The 19387-nt window shown below is 47.1% G+C and overlaps 7 protein-coding genes across 7 annotated transcripts; 4 read left to right on the top strand and 3 right to left on the bottom strand.

Moving 5' to 3' along the window:
* Positions 1-120: 120 nt before the first annotated feature.
* Positions 121-946, top strand: HD556DRAFT_1434302 (uncharacterized protein; the record flags this gene model as incomplete). The annotated part of the gene is made up of 4 exons (XM_041305309.1): positions 121-371; positions 422-567; positions 627-821; positions 879-946. 4 exons carry the CDS (start codon positions 121-123, stop codon positions 944-946), a joined length of 660 nt encoding a protein of 219 aa, XP_041155040.1.
* A 1386-nt stretch (positions 947-2332) lies between these two features.
* Positions 2333-2845, top strand: HD556DRAFT_1246299 (uncharacterized protein; the record flags this gene model as incomplete). The annotated part of the gene is made up of 1 exon (XM_041298598.1): positions 2333-2845. A coding segment is annotated over one exon (513 nt), but the record flags the coding sequence as incomplete, so codon positions are not given.
* Positions 2846-5208: 2363 nt separating this feature from the next.
* HD556DRAFT_1246328 (small GTPase) lies at positions 5209-6049 on the top strand (the record flags this gene model as incomplete). Its single annotated transcript, XM_041298599.1, has 4 exons — positions 5209-5413; positions 5471-5679; positions 5736-5819; positions 5876-6049. 4 exons carry the CDS (start codon positions 5209-5211, stop codon positions 6047-6049), a joined length of 672 nt encoding a protein of 223 aa, XP_041155038.1.
* Positions 6050-8719: 2670 nt separating this feature from the next.
* On the bottom strand, positions 8720-10874 carry HD556DRAFT_1448401 (uncharacterized protein; the record flags this gene model as incomplete). The annotated part of the gene is made up of 5 exons (XM_041307421.1): positions 8720-9327; positions 9376-9541; positions 9584-10005; positions 10059-10289; positions 10343-10874. 5 exons carry the CDS (start codon positions 10872-10874, stop codon positions 8720-8722), a joined length of 1959 nt encoding a protein of 652 aa, XP_041155037.1.
* A 1673-nt stretch (positions 10875-12547) lies between these two features.
* On the bottom strand, positions 12548-12899 carry HD556DRAFT_1448400 (uncharacterized protein; the record flags this gene model as incomplete). Its single annotated transcript, XM_041307420.1, has 2 exons — positions 12548-12560; positions 12610-12899. The coding sequence occupies 2 exons, from the start codon at positions 12897-12899 to the stop codon at positions 12548-12550; spliced, it is 303 nt and encodes a 100-aa protein (XP_041155036.1).
* Positions 12900-15804: 2905 nt separating this feature from the next.
* On the top strand, positions 15805-16514 carry HD556DRAFT_1217221 (uncharacterized protein; the record flags this gene model as incomplete). Its single annotated transcript, XM_041296712.1, has 3 exons — positions 15805-15999; positions 16055-16225; positions 16278-16514. Coding segments are annotated over 3 exons (603 nt in total), but the record flags the coding sequence as incomplete, so codon positions are not given.
* A 1914-nt stretch (positions 16515-18428) lies between these two features.
* HD556DRAFT_1312470 (uncharacterized protein) lies at positions 18429-19144 on the bottom strand (the record flags this gene model as incomplete). The annotated part of the gene is made up of 2 exons (XM_041300664.1): positions 18429-18629; positions 19028-19144. The coding sequence occupies 2 exons, from the start codon at positions 19142-19144 to the stop codon at positions 18429-18431; spliced, it is 318 nt and encodes a 105-aa protein (XP_041155034.1).
* Between the last annotated feature and the right edge of the window lie 243 nt (positions 19145-19387).

The following is a 19387-nucleotide window of genomic DNA, read 5'->3' as shown; positions in this document are numbered from 1 at the left end:
TTTGCAATATCGGTAGCTCTCATACTCTCAGGGAGCTCCTTCAAAGTTTCTCTTCCTTCTCGGCACCCATTCATCCTCTTCGCTTGAGGGGCCCCGGAGTCCCACCTCTGTACACGAACCATGTCCGCTGCGAAACTGACATCTCTTGCGACCTCAACACTTTCTCTCCTGCTCGAACGGCAGCGCCTCCAGGCCTCCCATCCCACTCTACATCTGCAAACAATATCAACCAATTTACATAAGATTAGGGATGGCGTCATAGCCCTCCGCACCACTTCCGATGATGAAACTGCGGAAAGCCTTAGAGCACACTACGAACGGCTGCGCGGTATGTTTGGGGAAGAAGCAGCAGAGAAGGCTGGATTACATACGTGTGTTGTGCCTTGCGTGATTGTAAATGCGTTCTCAAATCTCATGCCAGTATACCCCCTCCGATGCCACCGTCACCCCCACCTCTAGCTGAACGTGTTCCGAGTCCTGAGACAACCTACGAACCATACACCGACGACCCTTCGCAGGATTCAGATGAAAATGGCATTTTGATGCAACAGAGGCAGATAATGGATGGTAAGGTTTATGTTCGCCGCCAAAACCTAACATATGGTTTATAACATTTGATTCACTAGCGCAAGATGCTCACCTTGACCACCTTTCTTCTTCGATTGGTCGACAGCATCACATTTCCCTCCAGATAGGCGACGAGCTCGAGGTACATACGGGACTTCTTGATGCCCTAGACACTGAGCTCGACGGTACCGGTGCCCGCATGTCCAGTGCGAGGCGCAAACTTGAACGTGTTGCTCAAGGCGCGAGACGAAATGGTAACTCCCATCATTGATGACCTACGAACGTCCAATTTGCTCATTTATTTGGTTTAGGCTCTACAGTCACAATTGCTCTTCTCATACTAATACTGCTCATCCTCATTGTAGTGTTTAAAACCTGATGGGAGTCATATTCATGTATCGCGCACATCCTACGGTAAGACTTATTGAAAGGGACTTTCTATCTGCTGGCAGTATGATACCTTTGTGTTAATATTTTTTTCATATCGCTTGCTCAGACCTAGGCGTTGACAGACTTTCCAAGAGTAATGTCAAAATGCAACTGCTCTCATAAGCTGCAGCAATCCACGTACGACGGAACACCTGTAACTCTAGTGTTGATGCGGTAACAATCTTAGAGCAAGTTACAGTTGGGGACCACCCACTGTGTATTCGGCGAAGACAGACCTGGCTCTAATCCTTGAGATTGACACTGACTATATGGTGACTTGTCTGCTAAATCCGAGTCGTATGTGTCAAGATTCAAGCTGGTACTAGTGACTTGGTAGTGACCGGTTCTATTTTGCCATTCCGAAATTAAACAGATCCGAGACAAATCTGAGAGTCACCGGGACTCACCGAACTTCCTGATAATGATTCAATTTGATGATGGATCTTTTCCTTGCTTTTCATCAACTCGGGATTCCGTCATCGTGCGCTGTGGCTCGATCATATCTAAATACATGCAGCTGCCAGCAGTGACATCCGTCTTCATAGCATGGTACGTCGTCATCCGGGATACTTCGTACGTTAGCCCAGTTCTTATTTGTTTGTCGGCTGCATGCTGACAGTAAAAGTTGGTATGTCTTAGCAGCTTTGGACTAAGGAACATGGGTTCGTATCTTGATTTGGCGTACTCGACTCAAAGTATGAGGGTTACGACGCCCTCAACCTGACGGTGGTCACAGTCCTCCTCCCTACGGGAAGATTGTGACGGGTATGATGACTGCCCCAATTTTCAGCTGTCTCTGACCTCAATCTCTACGCACGTCGCACGAGCAACGTGGCAGTGATCAAATTAGACTACAACCTCAGATTCTCCAACCGGTGAAAGTTTCTCTTTCTTACTACCAATCTGAACCATGGATACAAAAGCCGCTTCATGAGCAACCATTTGGAATGATGCGAGCAACATGGTGTTTCTTGTCAGTGTCTTCCCTGCTGAGTTTTCGGACTTGTCAAAAAATTCCCAGTTCACACCTTCTACCCGTAATTGCGCGGGGATTGACTATCCGAATCTCAACCCTTGATGCGAATAAAAGCGTTCGCGAAAGTCGAGCGTTCTTCAGGAAGATGGAGTTTCTTCTCAAGATACTACTCGTTCTCTCGCCCCCTATTGCGATGCACGTAGTGTTCATGGCTCCCCATGTTCCTACGAGTGACGATGTTGTCAACAAGAACTTCATAGAGTGGATTCTTCTTCAGGATGCCAACTACGGGCTACCAATGACAAAGGCAGCTGATCATTAGTATTCCACAATTATCTCTAATGAAACTATCAGGCAATAATCTGGGCTATTGCTTTCACAGAACTAGCTATCACTACCTTGCACGCTATAGACCCCAACATTTTCCCCGACGGGTTACAAACGATAATTAGCTCACTTCGAGCGATTCAAGACGTTTCTGACACTTCCCCTCTCCTTTTCGGCACGGCGCTCATTGTCATTGGGGGATTCATCCGCTGGTGGTGTTTTCACATCCTTGATCATTTTTTCACATTCAAGCTCAGTGTCCGCAAAGGACACGAGCTTGTCACAAATGGACCATACGGGGCCGTCTGTCATCCATTTTACGTGAGAGCTGCCCTGCTGTCAATTGGCCAGCTCATATTGCACGGATCGCTGTCTTCGTTGGTTAGACGCTCAAGGGGTTTAAACATACCTGCATTGAAAGCGATTGCGGTGGTAGTGCTGATGGGGAGAATGATTGTCATAGCAAGCCTCGTCCTTAGGATCAGGCACGAGATGAAACGGCGAGGTCCATTTCCAGAGCGGAGTGGGAGAACTGGGCTAAGGTAATTAAGCACCGTCTCATTACTCGTATTTACTATTGCAATATTATGCGGGAACGCAAAAAGTCTCTTTAACTGGAGAAATTTATGATTAGTTAATGTAAATTGTATAAATGACGGCAGCCCTAGGTAATGATGTTTGTGATGTGAATTTTTAGGTCCACCGGGACGCCTGCATCTACAATATGTCAGAGTAAGGCTAGTTCCTAGTGCCACTCCGATAAGTTAGCATCGTGCTGACCAAGTAGTGCCACGACATGCAATACTTATATCACCTACACGCAGCTATTGAAACAAACGACTTGGGAAAGACAAGGAGTACTCACCATACTTTTTGCCCCACTTAGCGAAGGTGCCAAGCCAGGGCTTGACATCAGGCATGTCAGTAATGTTCCCAACGAGAGGCCATCCCGGGGGATATGGTACAGGGTTCTTCTTGCCGAACACTTGCTTTACTAGATACACTTCAACCCTAACAAGATATAGGACCAACCAATCGACGTGGGTGAGTGCCGGCATGGTTTACTGTATTGATGAGCAATCAGGCCTCAGGTATGAGAGAAGCAAGCCCCCTCTTTGGAATTTATGTTTGAAACTGTGGGGGTAACCAGAGTTACTTACTTACCCTCCAAAATTCTGCTGGCAGTTTCTAGAAGTTGTGTAACTTGGGTGTCCATAAGCTGTCGTAAGTTCACCCCCAAGTCCGATAATTTGCAAATTCTCACATAAATCCATGTGGCATGCCAATGGGCATATGATTGTTACACTACAACTCCAAATCTATGGGTCAGGAGTACTTCAATTCATCCACGATAAAAGCACACTTAGTAGTGTCCAGTGCTGGTATGAATCGAGGGTGTGATGTAAAGGGAACCTAACTCAAAGATACATTTTGATGGCTTCGATCATCATACCCAATGTTCTATTTCGCGCGCGAGAGCCATGGGGCACCCGATGGGCTTACAAGATAATGTTAGGGTCGTGACCAGCCCGACGTATACCACTACGGATGCTGTATGTTCCCAAACACCGTGTCTCCCATTCCTAGCTTCCGTTCCCAAGCAGCTGGTAAAGTCTTTTCATGTGTGGCTCATACGTGTCACGAGGAACGATCGCCTATATCGAGGATGAACGAAATTCGGGGGTAGACGTGGCCATATCTGCCCGCCCAAGCGACTCGGTTATGCCCAGGATATCAAACTGGTCGTCGACAGGTATGTGGTCGCCCTTTGTTATCGTTATGGTTCAGATATAGAAAAGACCGCTGTTCACTAAGCTGACTGGGATGATGCGAGGATAACATCTACCACATACACGATAGACAAGGTAAGATGATAGTCATCGACCCCCCATAATGTTGCAGATGCGCCCAGTATGATGTCGTTTTGTACAGCTCGTGAAGGTGACTGCAGTTGATCGTTGGATGCGAGCGAGCCACGCGACAAATATTGTCAACGACCCTCGGTGGTGCTGCATCAGATTCGGATTGGAGCATCATAGCAGCCGGGACAACACAAGTGAGCATCTTTAAAGTGCAAGTCAAGACTGACAAGAACGTGCCCTGCCAGTGAGGCTAGATGTATCAACTGCTCAACGAATATCAGTGCTTGTCTGTACATGTGACGACCCTCACCATAAATGTGAACCAACCCTAGTAGGCTACCGTATGATGCTGGTCGTAGGATAAATCAAGGTAGTATGCACTCTCTGCTAGAGCTGTCAATACTTTTGTAGTGGCTTCCCAGACAGAACGTCTGGACGTTGGATCCCTGGCCTAAGTCATCCATCCTTGGCTTGGTCTGGTCTACAATCTGCTTCAGTTTCAGTCTAAGTTGTGAGACGAGTCGAACACCAACCTTGATACGAACTTATATTGTCCTTCGATTGGTCTAAGTAGGAATGGTTACATGATAACCTCTCTCGTGATCCTCGGAGCTCCTTACTACATAGCAGCAACAGGAGAACAAATTTGAAGCTGTTTGTCAAGTTCGAAAACAGACTTCTGTCAAGAAACCAAACAGCACGTTACCTAAAGCTACGGCAGTTACATCCTTCCTTCAACTTCCACATTCTCTCGGTCTGTTCTCTGCGTTGGCTGTTGACGGGCGACTACGCAAAAGTTGAGTCGCTCGCGTCTCAGTGTACAGTACTGAGCGTGAGCCTGCAATTCTCACTCGAGGCGCTTATCAAACATCTCACCAGCGCACGGCAGAACGCGTCTTTATTTTCTATCGTTCTTCCGACTACTTTGATTCATCATACAGTCTCCCATCTTGATACCCTGTTACCCATTGATTCCAGTGTCGTATTGTGCCACCACAGCATCAAAATTACCACTTCCTACTGGATACCACTCTACATTGATCGATAATGTCCCCACCTACGACTTCGGTATCTTCAACTTCAATCGCTGGCCCTAGTGGTCAGAACCCGCATCCAATGCTGGAGAACAATGAAGAGAAGAATAGCGTAGTCATCAAAGTTGGGATGGTTGGAGATTCTCAGATTGGCAAGACGAGTCTCATGGTCAAGTATGTAGAAGGCAGTTTTGATGAGGATTATATCCAGACACTAGGTGAAGACCCGTCATTTTTCGTATTGCGCTTTGCCATCCTAATGAGTTGGGCCGCAGGTGTCAACTTCATGGAGAAAACGATTTCTGTCCGGCGTACCACCATCACATTCTCAATATGGGATTTGGGTGGTCAGCGAGAGTTCGTCAACATGCTGCCGCTCGTCTGTAATGATGCTGTGGCGATTCTATTCATGTTCGATCTTTCTCGAAAGTCAACGCTAAATTCGGTGAAGGAGTGGTATCGTCAGGCTCGAGGATTCAACAAGGTCTATTCATATTTCGCAAGATATTTTTCAATGGCATTGCTCATTCCTTTTATCAGACTGCTATACCATTTCTCATTGGCACGAAATTTGATACGTTCGCGACGTTCCCAAGAGACGAGCAGGAGGAGATTACCAAGCAGGTACGTCTTTACATCATATAGATGATGTGATTTCGTAACTAATTTGATTTGATCAGGCAAAACGATTTGCTCGTGCGATGCACGCCTCGCTGGTCTTCTGTTCGACATCTGCGTCGATAAACGTTCAAAAGATCTTCAAAATTGTGCTTGCCAAGGCATTTGATCTCAAATGCGTCATTCCCGAGATTGAGGGCGTTGGGGAACCCATTCTGATATACGTGGATGTGTAATAATCGAATATCGACCCGGGCGACTGAAGTTGTGGAACTGAAGGGGGTTTGCATTCTGCGGGTACTAGGTGAACAAAGGTAATGTGACGTCTCTTGGCTTTGAAGGAGAGATGGTTTATATCCATGTTCACGTAGGCTGCGGCAATGGACTGCATCTTCCGAGGCATTCCATTATATCACACCTTGACTAACATTCTCGATGCAGATGCCTTGACATACGTAGCTTGCAGGTCATTCAACGTCCAGAAACTGGAAGACTTCGGCCATTTCCCCTCCATCTTCCCTGTTGTCTTTCCTTATGATCAGTCGTTTTATCTTATCACATCAGTCACCGAAGTCACACCATTTCCCCCCACAATCCCCGCAATTACCATTGTCATTTATGTTGTCGTTTGCTCTTGTCCTTGGCCATCCACGCAAGTCACCTTGTATTTGGATCACCCCATTTTCATTTTCGTCCACCTACCTATTTACAGAACCAAACTCACCTGATTGGCTGCCTTCTTACACTCGTTTAGGTCCTGGTATTTCCTGGAGGCAGTGCCCTGTACTTTTTCCATGCTCAATACACACTCACCATGTCCTAATATCTTCCGTATGGTAATTTGTTATTTAAATCCTTCGACCGCAGGATAGTTGCGGAAAGGCAGTTGAACCCATTAATAATTAAATGGAGCGTAGATCTGGTCGCAAAAAATGACGTCGCTGATTGTTTGCATAGTGTACAAGAAATTAAGAATTGGACTTGAAGACTGATAATATGGTTCACCGGCACCACCAGGTGTCGTCACGCGTATTGACTCCCAGTGGACCTCGGCTTGACTCTTGTCTTAGGACCATGTTTCACGAGTCGATCTATTAAATGTGTGGTACATTAATATAGTTGTTACCTGATTGTATCCATTCAATTACCCCACAACACTACCACTCTATTTACTACTACATAAGTTCCACTATAGTATCTTAATATAATTGTAATTGAATAGTAATAACTGATGTATGTCTTATTTTATTCAGAGTCATTATATTTTGTACATTAAGGATCACCTCAACTATATTGTCAGTTATTACAAGTTGAACAACATATAATAGGCTGAGGATAATAGAGACTAGAATAAGGTCAGAAAACTATTAATTTCAGTAAGTCTCTGCACAGCTTGTACAATTTGTACAAGCTGTACAAGCTGTACAAGCTATACAAGCTTAGTCAGATTATAGTGAGCAAGAGAGACAAATACTTGCTAACATTCACATATTTATGTTAGTTTGTATTATCTGTAGACATCAGTAGCATTTATAGTGTGATATTTATTATATAGGTCTGTGAAGTTTGTGAGATCTGTGGTGTCTTGTGACACCTTGTGGCACCTTGTACAGTCTGTGACACCTGTGACAAAACTTGTAGTTTTGTCATATCCCGCGTTCCGGACCCGGACCTATCACACACATCATTTCCGGAAGTCCGGATCCGGCCGACGTCTATCTATGTCCGGATCCGACCCGTGTCTAACTTCCGTGCCTTATCCCTTTGTACGTTCCTACTCCAGTTAGACTATATCATTTTCCATACCTCATTTCATTTCTGCCTTTATTTTCATCTGTTCTAATCTCCGGGTTCATTTACTATTTTCCGATAGACTAGCGTTTGACTTTTCTATACGCTCCGTCCACAGCTTTGTATAGCTTCGGACTGCGCATCTCTGTTCTCCGATAAGTCCTCAGTAGTATATAAACCCTGTAGAATCTATGTACATCCTTAGTTCGAATATCATCTTAGACTCTGCTCATTCTCTCCTCCGTCCGACTTGAGTTTCTCTCTTGTCGACCTCCGCTCGTCTTAGGATTGACTCCCATAGACTTGTCACCTCCGCCTCTACCTTTGGTAGTCCTCCGCTGTTTCCTTTCTAGTTCGGACTTTGTCCGGATTAGTCTTATCTCTTGTTCCCGAATGTCTGCCGGAATTCCCGCGCATCGGACATCGGACTCCGGACATCGCCCGACGCCCTCCGGACATCGTCCGGTAACCTTCGGACATCGTTCGACAGCCTTCGGAAGTTAGGGGCACGTACTCGGGTAAGGGGCGCAGCGCACGAGCTGAAGCCAAGCCCTTCGGATCCGACCCTTGAGCACGTTCTTAACAGTTTGCTGATGAATGTTCCTGGCTAGACTCATCATGGCGGTCAACAATCTTAGAGAACCTAAAGAAACCACTGCCCTTCCTGGTGAAGGTACGTATGCTAGTCCCAGCATAACCTGATCGACCATTGTCACAGATGAAAGACGATTTTGGGGATAAGCGAGTATGAAGATCCAAGTACGTCCATCACGAGAACTTGGTACGTTGGGACCCTGTATCTGAAAGGAATCACGTACTTGAACAATACTATGTTTGGCACCAGGATCATTGGGAGGTGTAGTGCTCAGCCATTGTAGGATATTGGATTCTCCGTTGTTACAATCGGCAATGATACATGTGGATTCCGATGAGTTGAAGTGATGCATTAACGTGATATTGGATATCGCTTGGTAGGATGTCTGATTCAAACAGTTCATTCTGCGCAACGACGAATCACTATCATCCATTTAATCGATCAGTTTACCTACTGGAGACAAAGCACACAGGGGCAATTGACGCAAGTATTGGAACCCAGGTAGTGTAACAAGTGAAAATTACTGTGAAGGTTTGCTGAGAGCAGCCCAGCTCTCAGTGTTCTTGAATGACAGCAGAAAACCATCAATGTCTGATTCTGATTCCTCAGAGTTGGTCAGTTTGTCCCCCGATATTAGTGATTGGTATAGTTGTGTGACTCGATTAAAGGAGTGCGTGTTAAGCACATGGAAACAATCCACAAGGAATTTCCACATAAGTTTATCTTTGTGCAAGTGTGCGGGGACTTCTATATGCCCCTGGAAAAAAAACTTCTCGACGGGACATGCCCTGGCATCTAAAGTCGCCCATTCATCGACGGGGCGCAATCCCTGAGATAGATGGACTCCTTTCAAGGAGATCCAGGCAAAGCACCACATAAAGGACTCCAGATCATGGTGATATAGATCTTTGACTTCGCCTCGTTGACCTGTTACACTGAGAAGATCGATCGCCATGAATGGTATCATTCCTATGCATTCATTGCCTCGAGAACCTGTGTCATCCGCCAATGAGGATAGATTGTAATCGTTTAAAACACCTATCCGCTTCCCGTCTTGCCAGTACCACATCAGGTTTCCAGGGCTGACATCTCGATGATAGACCCCCTCCTTCCACAAAGTAAGGTGACCTGCACACTATGTCAACGAGAGCCTTATAAATGCGATGAAACACGTACATAGTATGCATTGATACCACACGTCGAAAAGCTCTCTACTGTAGAGCTCCGTGATCGGCTTGAGCTTGCGAAATACGAGAATGTAGAGGATGCGACTGCCTGTGGTGGGGTCTGGAACGCTGAGCGCCTCCCGGATGGCGGACGTGGAATTCATGAACTTGTAGTGCTACAGCAACTCAGGGATATGGCCTTTTACAGAACTGTGAACCTTCGCGATCTCATCAACCTTGTCCAAGATTTCCGGTTCGCTTGTGCGACTCGCCTCTCCCCAAAATATTTTGGCCACCATCTCATCCTGGAGATTATCGTATTTTTTCATGAGCGCTTCACTGGCGACAGGGACCACATTAGTGGCCCGTCCTTGCAGTCCGTAGCGTGTCACTCTTCTGTTGTAACTAGTGTGAAGCAGCAGATCTACTTCTCCAAGTTTCTCATCTTTGATTTTGATTTTGTGGCATCGTTTCCCCTCAACTTGAACTGGGAGGAAGACCTTATTGCCCCAATCATGAAGCTTGAAGCATTGTAAAGCATACAACAGCACCATGAATCGTGGGAGATCTTGAATGAAGTTGATGCCTGAGCATTGAATAATTCCTTGCCGATCATAATACCAGATTCTCATTACATTGTCTGAAAAAACTTTGGTAAGAGTGTGACCAATTTCGGCAGACGAACGAACTCACCGACAATAATAATATTCAGCAGATAAGTGACTCCGAGATTGTCCGCAAACATTTCGGCGACGTACAGACCCGTCTGGATGGTTACATCTAAATCGGCATCCACATCAGTGTCTGTGCCGTCAGGATCCATCTTGAATTTTTTCGCGGCGGATTGCAAAGTACTCATGGCCTTGCGCTTGGACCTGGACCTGCCCCAGGAAGGCCGTGCAGAAGTAAGACTAGAAGATAGAACTATAGCTTGGCCGATTGAGTTTGGTCTCAGAATCCTAAATGCCATTACTTACATGCAGTGTCTGACACAGGTTGTCTTGCTGGAGTCTGCGAAGAGCCTGGTGCCAGGTTCTCAGCCTCAAGATGATCCACTGGCAGATATTCTGGCTTGGTGGGGACATAGTCTTTCACTATGTACGAACAGGGCGGTGGGTCGATCCCTTTCGTCCTCCCTGGCATCTTTCTCTTGAACTCGATGCAAACTAGAACATCTTTCCAGGGGAGATTCTTTGGCTTTGCCATTGCATTTGTGTCCATGTGAGCCTTGCGCTTCCTTTTGCACTTCTCGTCCTCCTCCTGTTCCTCCTCCTCTTTCCCCTTCTTGCCGCCCTTCTCATCCTGGAAGGGAGCGCATGCGCTGTTCAAAGGGAGAATGACAAGGTAGGGCTTCCGAATTGATTCCGCGGTCTGATGGGTTTGGTGCATAGGCATATCGTTCTGCTGACAGATCATGTCCACGGCGGAGACAGGGGCACGCATCCCATCAACCTTGATCTCTTCAAGACACGCGAGAGCGATATTAGTGGCTCTTATGAAAGGTGTCATATCCTGTATTCCGGACCTACATCCGACAATATTCCCACGCCTCATCCGGACCTTCGGACGCCCTATCCATGTCTCCAGTCCTCTACCCATCCGGATCCCTGCACCTCTGCACATCCACATCCGCGCATCCATGTCCAGATCCCTTTACCTCTGTACATCACACCTCCATACCTCTGCAGCTAGCCTGCATCATTCATCCTTTGTCCTATTGCCCTAATATCATATCCTGTATATCCACGCTTCTCATCCGGACGTCCGGTCCGGTCCGATCCGATCCGATATACGATAAGCTTCCTAATTCATTTCCTGTGCATATAACGTTGACACAGCCTATTCCTCTATTCGGTATTCCTTGTCCTCGGTATCTCGGTTATACTTACTACCGGTACGCTTACTGATCCGTTAACCTATGCTTCATTTCCGACTCGCGCTTGATAACTTTGCTTATGCTTCATACATAGCCTTGTGTCACAACCCAATAACGAATTAACGCTGGGCAGAGACTAGGACTCAAACACAAGATAAACCAAACAAAAGAAGATAGAATTGAGCAGGTACGTCTGGGCTGGTACAAGTAATGTACAGACAAGAGGTTTGAACTAAAGAACTACCGACTACAAACTAGTTACCTATATACATATATTAAGTCGGAGACTGAAACTGAGTTCAAACTAACTACCAATCAAATAATAGGAAACGGTATCGTACGATTCTATATATAACCTATGATGTCATAACACGTGCCGCAGCAACCGACAGGTTCTGGAACATCGCATCAGGTTCACGTGGTATAAAGTTTAGTCCGGCATATTCCGATAAGTCACGTGACTCAACCTCGTGTTCGTTAGGTAATTCTACAATAGACGCAACCACAGGTGCATCCTCTTCTACATCTTCAACCGTAAATACATTCTTATGAACAGGCGCTTTATCAGGGCGCTTATAGGACTTAGAGTTCAGAAAAGAATAATGGTTCGTATGAGGTACTCGTGACACCTTGGACGCTTGCTTACTGATCTTTCCGTTATTTCCTTAGTATATAAACTCTTGTATATGTCCTGTAGTTCCTCAGTCTGAATATCATATTAGTCCTCGCACTAGATATCACTCTAAGTCCTCATATCAGTTCTAGTCTATCGACTTAGTCAATATCCATCTCGGGCCTAGGGAGAAATTCCCTAGGCCAGAGCTCCGCTTATCCGCTTATCCGCTTATCCGCTTATCCGCTCATCCGCTTATCCGCTCATCCGATCCTCCGAAGTTTCCGGACGTTCGTCCGAAACTTTCCCGCGGTCCTCCGGACCTATTCTGCTTCGGACTTTGTCCTTGCAGCCTTTCCTCTGTTTGCTTCTACTTAGGACTTGTCCTAAGTAGCCATTACACGTATCCGTATCAGGACGAAACCTCATCATAATTTCCGGAAGTTCCTCCGGAACTTTCCCGCACTTGTCCGGAAGTTACTTGCACTTGTCCGGAAAGTCCTTCCGAACTTTCCCGCGCTTCGGACGTCCTTGGACTTTCTTCGGACATCATTCTGAAATTAAGGGCACATACTCGGGTAAGGGGCGCAGCGCACGAGCTGAAGCCAAGCCCCTCGGAATCAGTTCTACCCTTTGTGCACGGTCTTAACAAAAGGGCTGTAAAAGTTGTGTTCAACTCCTGGACATATACTTTCAATCGTTATAACTTATAATCATGAAAACTCCCAATCAGTGTATTTAGAACAACCACTCACTATTCCTTGAGAGCTGTCTCGACATCAGATGACTTTACTACGAGAGCAGTGGAGGCCTGTCCATTGCAAACCGGCAGAACTGCCTTGAGACACTTTTGCAGGAGCTCGGGCTGTTTAGTCTCGGGAGCGGAAGAAGCACGCTGAAGGAGGGCTTGCAGCATGGCATCTGCCTTGCATTCCTTAGCCTGCTCGATGTCGTGTTGAATGGAATCAATTGTACTAGAACCATAAACTGGTACATTAGCACGTGGAGGAGTAGACGACGTGCCAGTCTCACCGGCAGAGGACATGACTCGGACGTCAGGCGTTCAATGATTATACTGACTGAGTGTTGTGAACAGAACTGGTAAGGTGGAGAAAACTATTAAGAAGCACATACTGCAGTCACTTTACCCTCGTATAATACGTACAGCCGAGGTTGAAATATCCCTGTTCTACACGGGCCATCCCATGTGGGCCCATCAATGTATTGCCATGTTAAATACAGGTGGGCTGATGTCAAGTGTTTATCTAATACAAACAGTGGGCCCATGGTATGTAGTATAGTAGATAAGTGTAGACTTTTCTATTGACTTTTGGTAGGTAGTGTATGAAGTATGTGTCTGATATGAACAAGCGGGCCGAGTGGGCGGTGGTGCTGATATATACAGATGGGCCGAGATTCTAAGTATACAGAAGGATCATGGACACAGGTCGATCAATTGGTCCGTGTTTACATACCAGCTTCCACAATACACCTGCCAGGACCACCTCGGTCAAATATTACGGATGGATTGATCGGTCAATAAGTTGTTCATAGACCATCAGTCATCATATACTTGCCATGACAACCAGTCAGAATATGCTTGGTCAAACATAATGTATAATGATATGCCAGGAACTGGAGTAAACAGCCGCCTTGCAGCGTAACAAGGGCCACCAAGTGTACTTAATCGGTCGAAAAAACAATTGGCCGAGACATATGCACTGGTTTTGCTGATATGATATGCAAATCATATGGAACATGGGATCGGTCACATGCAGAATCAATAGGTCAAACCAACTCAATGAAACAACCAAGATGAATTCTGCCGACAGGCCGGTCGGTCACAAGTATGACCGAGTTACATCTGAACAAACCGAAGTATACTGTGCCGCGCCAACTGCAAACCCGATCAAGATCAAATGGTGCCAACATTTCAATGTCACCAGAGTCAATTTATAATCGAATCAATGCCAAAACAATGAGATACAGAACCAAGTGATTTACAGGAATGATGAGCTGACCAACACATGATCTATGGAACAACTATATAATCCGCCGGCACACTTATTTGGATGTGAAAGTGTCACCCTGCGTGTTGGGACAACCAGGAGGGCAGGAGGCTGAGGTTTGACCGACTCCAGCAGAAAGAGAGGTGGGAGCAGCCGAAGGGCCGAACACGCTGTTCATGTACCTCATACCAAATGCGGTGGCGGAGGACTTGTTGCCATGGCTGAGCATTGGCGGCGGGAATGATGGATTGGCAATGACCCGCTCCTGCCGAAGTTTCTCAACCAGGCAGACAAGTCCGTTCACCAATGTCACGGTCACATATTACAGTGACCTATCTCCGTATAATACGAGGGAACGGACATGCATAATATCCCGTATGATACGGGCCAGCGGACCATGGGCCCATGATAAAAATATCCTCGACTATGACGGATGGGCCGGGAGGCAAATTATTCCCGATGGAGACGGGTGGGCCCATGCAGGGAATATATAGAGTAGATGAGTGGGCCGATGTACATGAATATTAGGTAGACGGGTGGGCCGAGGTAGTTGGATATTATGCAGATGGGTGTATTAAGGTAGATGTGTATGAGATAGATGGGTAGGTACTTGTTATCACATTCACGGGTGGGCCCAGACACATATTAAATTAGACGGGTGGGCCGAGGGTATTATAAAATATCGTATTAGACGGGTGGGCCCAGACGCATATTAATTAGACGGGTGGGCCGAGGGTGTTGTATGGGATGTTGTATTAGACGGGTGGGCCGAGGGTGGTATAAAATATAGATGGGTGGGCCCATGTGTATCATAATTGTAGACATAATGGAGCTGAGGTAGTTGTACATCAACCAAATCAGAGGAGGTAATAACTCAAAGTTACCAAGTTCCCGGAGCAGCAGGTGATCTCCTGACATGGCCTTTGATGGTGCACAGGTTGTCTTGCAGAATGTGGAATCCGGGGTGCGAAGCTTGTGTTGCCCTACGAGAAGCCAAGTTCCGACCACCAGAATTTGAGTCAACTGTACCGAGCTCCGAGTTCCGGGACCCGGAACTCAACACATAATTTAGTTAATACTTTCCGTGTTAAATGGCCAACCGAAGTTGAGATGTTTCTGAAGAGAGCAGCAGGTGCTCTCTTGACATGGCCTTTGATGGTGCGTAGGTTGTCTTGCAGAATGTGGAATCCGGGGTGCGAAGCTTGTGTTGCCCTACGAGAAGCCAAGTTCCGACCACCAAAATGTGAGTCAACCGTACTCAGAGGAGGTAATAAATCAAAGTTACCGAGTTCCCGGAGCAGCAGGTGATCTCCTGACATGGCCTTTGATGGTGCACAGGTTGTCTTGCAGAATTTGGAATCCGGGGTGCGAGGCTTGTGTTTCCCTACAAGAAGCCAAGTTCCGACCACCCAAATTTGGGTCAACCGTACCGACTTCCGAGTTCCGGGACCCGGGAGTCGACAAATGAATATCTGATGACCAGCACACTTCCAATCAGGTAGTATTTCATTGAGCAATGGATAATAATACATCTTTGACAGCCAAAATTATCTCAGGCTCCCTTATCTGATCCTCTCTATCTCCACCCCCTTTAACACCAAAGTCCGGACATTCAGCATTCAGTGTCTGATTTCCCAAGATTAACATCCAGCATGAACGGTTCTTCCCCTTCCACTCCTGATAGTATAAACATCTGGCGCACTTGGGCCCTGACTGTGACTTATGAAGCAGGGGAATATACCGAACAGAAATTCAAGGCAGAGAAGACTGGAGGAGGCCCAGTCATACCTTCCCCCAACCTAGACACTGATCTGGTGATGGCGTGCGATCGCTTGGCTGATGTACTCATAAAGGCATATAAAAATCCCAGTGGGTCTTCCTGCAGATTCGGAAAATTCGTTTTATCATTCAAATTCCTGCATGACAGTTCAGATGCAGGTGGATATTGCAAGATATAGCAAATTGATCTCCCCGAAGGACACCGGGCATAATGAACAGAGAGAGGCTAGGTTGCTTGAGAGGTGTCCTCCTGGCCATGAAGGCAAAAGGTTGGTCGACGAACCTGCCACAATTCTCGATGCATCCGGTGCCATCATCGCATGGTACCTCCCAGACGCCCTGACCGACACCACCCAGGTGTGTAATATACATTGTTACTCAATGGATATTGAATATCAAATGGAACCTACAGAAGGAAATCAGGGAAGCCACCAATTTGCTCGCTCCAAGCCTCGAAAAAAGTGTAAGGGCTGATGGCAATTGGCGAACTAATCAAAAGTGGTTCAACCGGGGCTCGGAAGATGTTGGGGCAACTCCCGGATGCATCAATTTATCTCCGGCATGGTTTCAACAGGGACACGAGGTAGGATCTGATGAGATGGTGATTCCGGCAGTCATACTCACCAATCCCAAAGAATGTGTCCGATCCGGAGGTATCTGCATCATTGAAGGGACCTTCCTGCGAGAATATCCTCAAAGCCATTTCAAGGCCAGCAGCCATCGCGTCCGCGGCACTCAGAGTCATGCATCCTGAGCAGTACTGGGCAGGGTTGCGAACCTTGTCAAACCTAGGACATATAGCAGTAAGCAAGGATCTGCCACAGATGCCGGAGGCCCTGCAGTACTGGGCATCGGTGTTTAACACCCTCTCCATCATTTCCAATCGGGAAACCCCAAATCATCGAGACCATTTGTCCATTGCTGAATGCTTCGACATTCTCACCACCGTGGGGAACTATTCTAATGCTCGGATGACAATGCCAAGCCTTCAGCTGGAGTTCAAGTACAATTCCGGCTGTATGATTGCGTTTTCCGGAAGGATTGTGAGACATGGAGTTTATGATGTGGAAGGGGATCGGATTGCTTGGGCATGGTATATGAGGGATTCTGTTCACATTTACGCTGGTGTTCCATCATGTGGATGGGCTAGTGTGGATGGTCCATACAGTGTGTGAAAGATCAAACAAAGAGCATGCATTGTGACCTATATACATTCCAACAAATGAATACCATGTACCAATAGTTATCTGGACCTCAATACTCAATTGTGAGCATTTGCGAAGTGATATATGGGACTGAATAATTTGGATGCGAGCCTCGGTATTCGATAATCGGAACTCGGGACTTGACATATGGGAGTCCCGAGTGCCGGGGTACTGAGTCCCGACACCCGGACCTCAGCACTTGATATTTGAGACTGGGGGAAGATGTATCAATATGCTCAAATTAACATTTGTTATTGCCGTACACATTTGACAAAACCCTGAACCCCGACATTGTGAACTCGGGACTCGACACTGTTCTGAATACCGAGTCCCGGAAGCCCAGGTCCCGAGTCCCGAATTTCGGAGTTCGGGGTTCGGCAACCCGGAGCTCGGCAACTGTGTTGGGTGTCAGGGTATGCGGAGCATTGGAGATAGCATGTGTCAGTATTTTGCATTTCATGGTTCATGTTTGGCTGACACATGCGATCTCCAATGTTCCGGATACCCTGACACCCAACACAGTTGCCGAGCTCCGGGTCACCAACCCCGAACTCCGAAATTCGGGACTCGGGACTCAGGGCTTCGGGACTCGGTGACCCGGAGCTCGGCAACTGTGTTGGGGTGTCAGGGTATCCGGAGCATTGGAGATAGCAGTGTCAGTATTCTGCGTTTCATGGTTCATCTTTCGTGATTATGGAATCTTTCGTGATTATAGAATCGGCGTCAGGGACTCGGTATTTAGAACACTGTCGAGTCCCAGGTCACGAGCTCCGAGTCCCGAGTCCCGAAACCCAGGTCCCGAGTCCCGAATTTCGGAGTTCGGGGGGGGGGGGTTCGCAACCCGGAGCTCGGCAACTGTGTTGGGTGTCAGGGTATCCGGAACATTGAGATCGCATGTGTCAGCCAAAACATGAACCATGAAATGCAAATACTGACACATGCTATCTCCAATGCTCCGCATACCCTGACACCCAACACAGTTGCCGAGCTCCGGTTGCCGAACCCCGAACTCCGAAATTCGGGACTCGGGGCTTCGGGACTCGGTGACCCGGAGCTCGGCAACTGTGTTGGGTGTCAGGGTATCCGGAGCATTGGAGATAGCATGTGTCAGTATTCTGCGTTTCATGGTTCATCTTTCGTGATTATGGAATCTTTCGTGATTATAGAATCGGGCGTCAGGGACTCGGTATTCAGAACACTGTCGAGTCCCAGGTCACGAGCTCCGAGTCCCGAGTCCCAAAACCCAGGTCCCGAGTCCCGAAACCCGAGTCCCGAGTCCCGAATTTCGGAGTTCGGGGTTCGGTGACCCGGAGCTCGGCAACTGTGTTGGGTGTCAGGGTATCCGGAGCATTGGAGATCGCATGTGTCAGCCAAACATGAACCATGAAACGCAAAATACTGACACATGCTATCTCCAATGCTCCGCATACCCTGACACCCAACACAGTTGCCGAGCTCCGGGTCGCCGAACCCCGAACTCCGAAATTCGGGACTCGGGACCTGGGCTTCCGGGACTCGGGTGCAAGATTTTTGAATGCATAGAATATTTTACATCTTGTATACAATGAACACTGAATGGGACTACACTCCTTTGCCTTTCCTCAATTTCTCTAACATGTCAGTGTACATCTTCACCTCTGCCATCTTGGCTTTGATGCCCTCATCTTGCTCCTCCATCAATGCTTCCATGCGTTCTTTAATCCACCTCAGTCCCATAAGTGGTGGAGTCGAAGTGTTTCTCAACTTCTCTGGAAGAACCAAAGCATCATCCTCAACATTAAGCTAGAACAGATAAGTCATCAATCAAGGCAATTCAGCTAACATCTTACCGCCCAATACTGGTAGTGGAGAGACGCAGGAAGCCATTATTTCATCCCACTGCCATGGTTGATCCGGGATTGTGGTGTTTCCCATCCACCATGGACATGTATATGCAAACACAATCCGGGACGGATGTCCTGCAATTGCCTCATCATCAAATGAAAGGAGGTGGAATGAAAGACGTCGTCCGGAACCGTGTTCCAGGTTAGCATGGGATACAACTTAAGGATATAAGCGACAGGGACCGGAAGAACCGACACGATATTCTGTGAAGCTGAGTACTGCAGGAGTGGTGTGACAAAAGTCTGCTCAAATTTTTAGCATTGACCAACAAAGTCATCAGGGCAGTGGTAACATACATTCATCTCCCATTGCAGCCCGGCTTTAAAATACTTTATCCGGTCAGAAGATAGACCATTGTTGGCAGCTTCCGTCTGATATTGAGAGATGCATGCACGGACCCGCGATCCAGCCATTGCCAATGTGCAGGAAATAGTTCCAAGGCTCAGCTTCAGGGGTCGGTAATGGCTTCCGGCATTCAGAGTGCCAGAAGTGGATGCAGGAGTTGCAGCATGGCTAATACAGGACTATGGCGCTGGCAATGCAAGTGAAAGATGTGAAGATGTGAAGATAAGAATCACTGATGGATGGATACGAAATTCAAACTCCGACATGGGCTGACCCGGACAATTCCCGGGCCTCAATTATGTATGTGGAAA

The sequence above is a fragment of the Suillus plorans genome (genome assembly GCF_016647745.1).
Source record: "Suillus plorans strain S12 chromosome Unknown HD556scaffold_75, whole genome shotgun sequence".
Taxonomy (NCBI): Eukaryota; Fungi; Basidiomycota; class Agaricomycetes; order Boletales; family Suillaceae; genus Suillus; species Suillus plorans.
The sequence above is the reverse complement of the archived record's forward strand: the minus strand, read 5'-3'. Positions and strand labels throughout refer to the sequence as shown.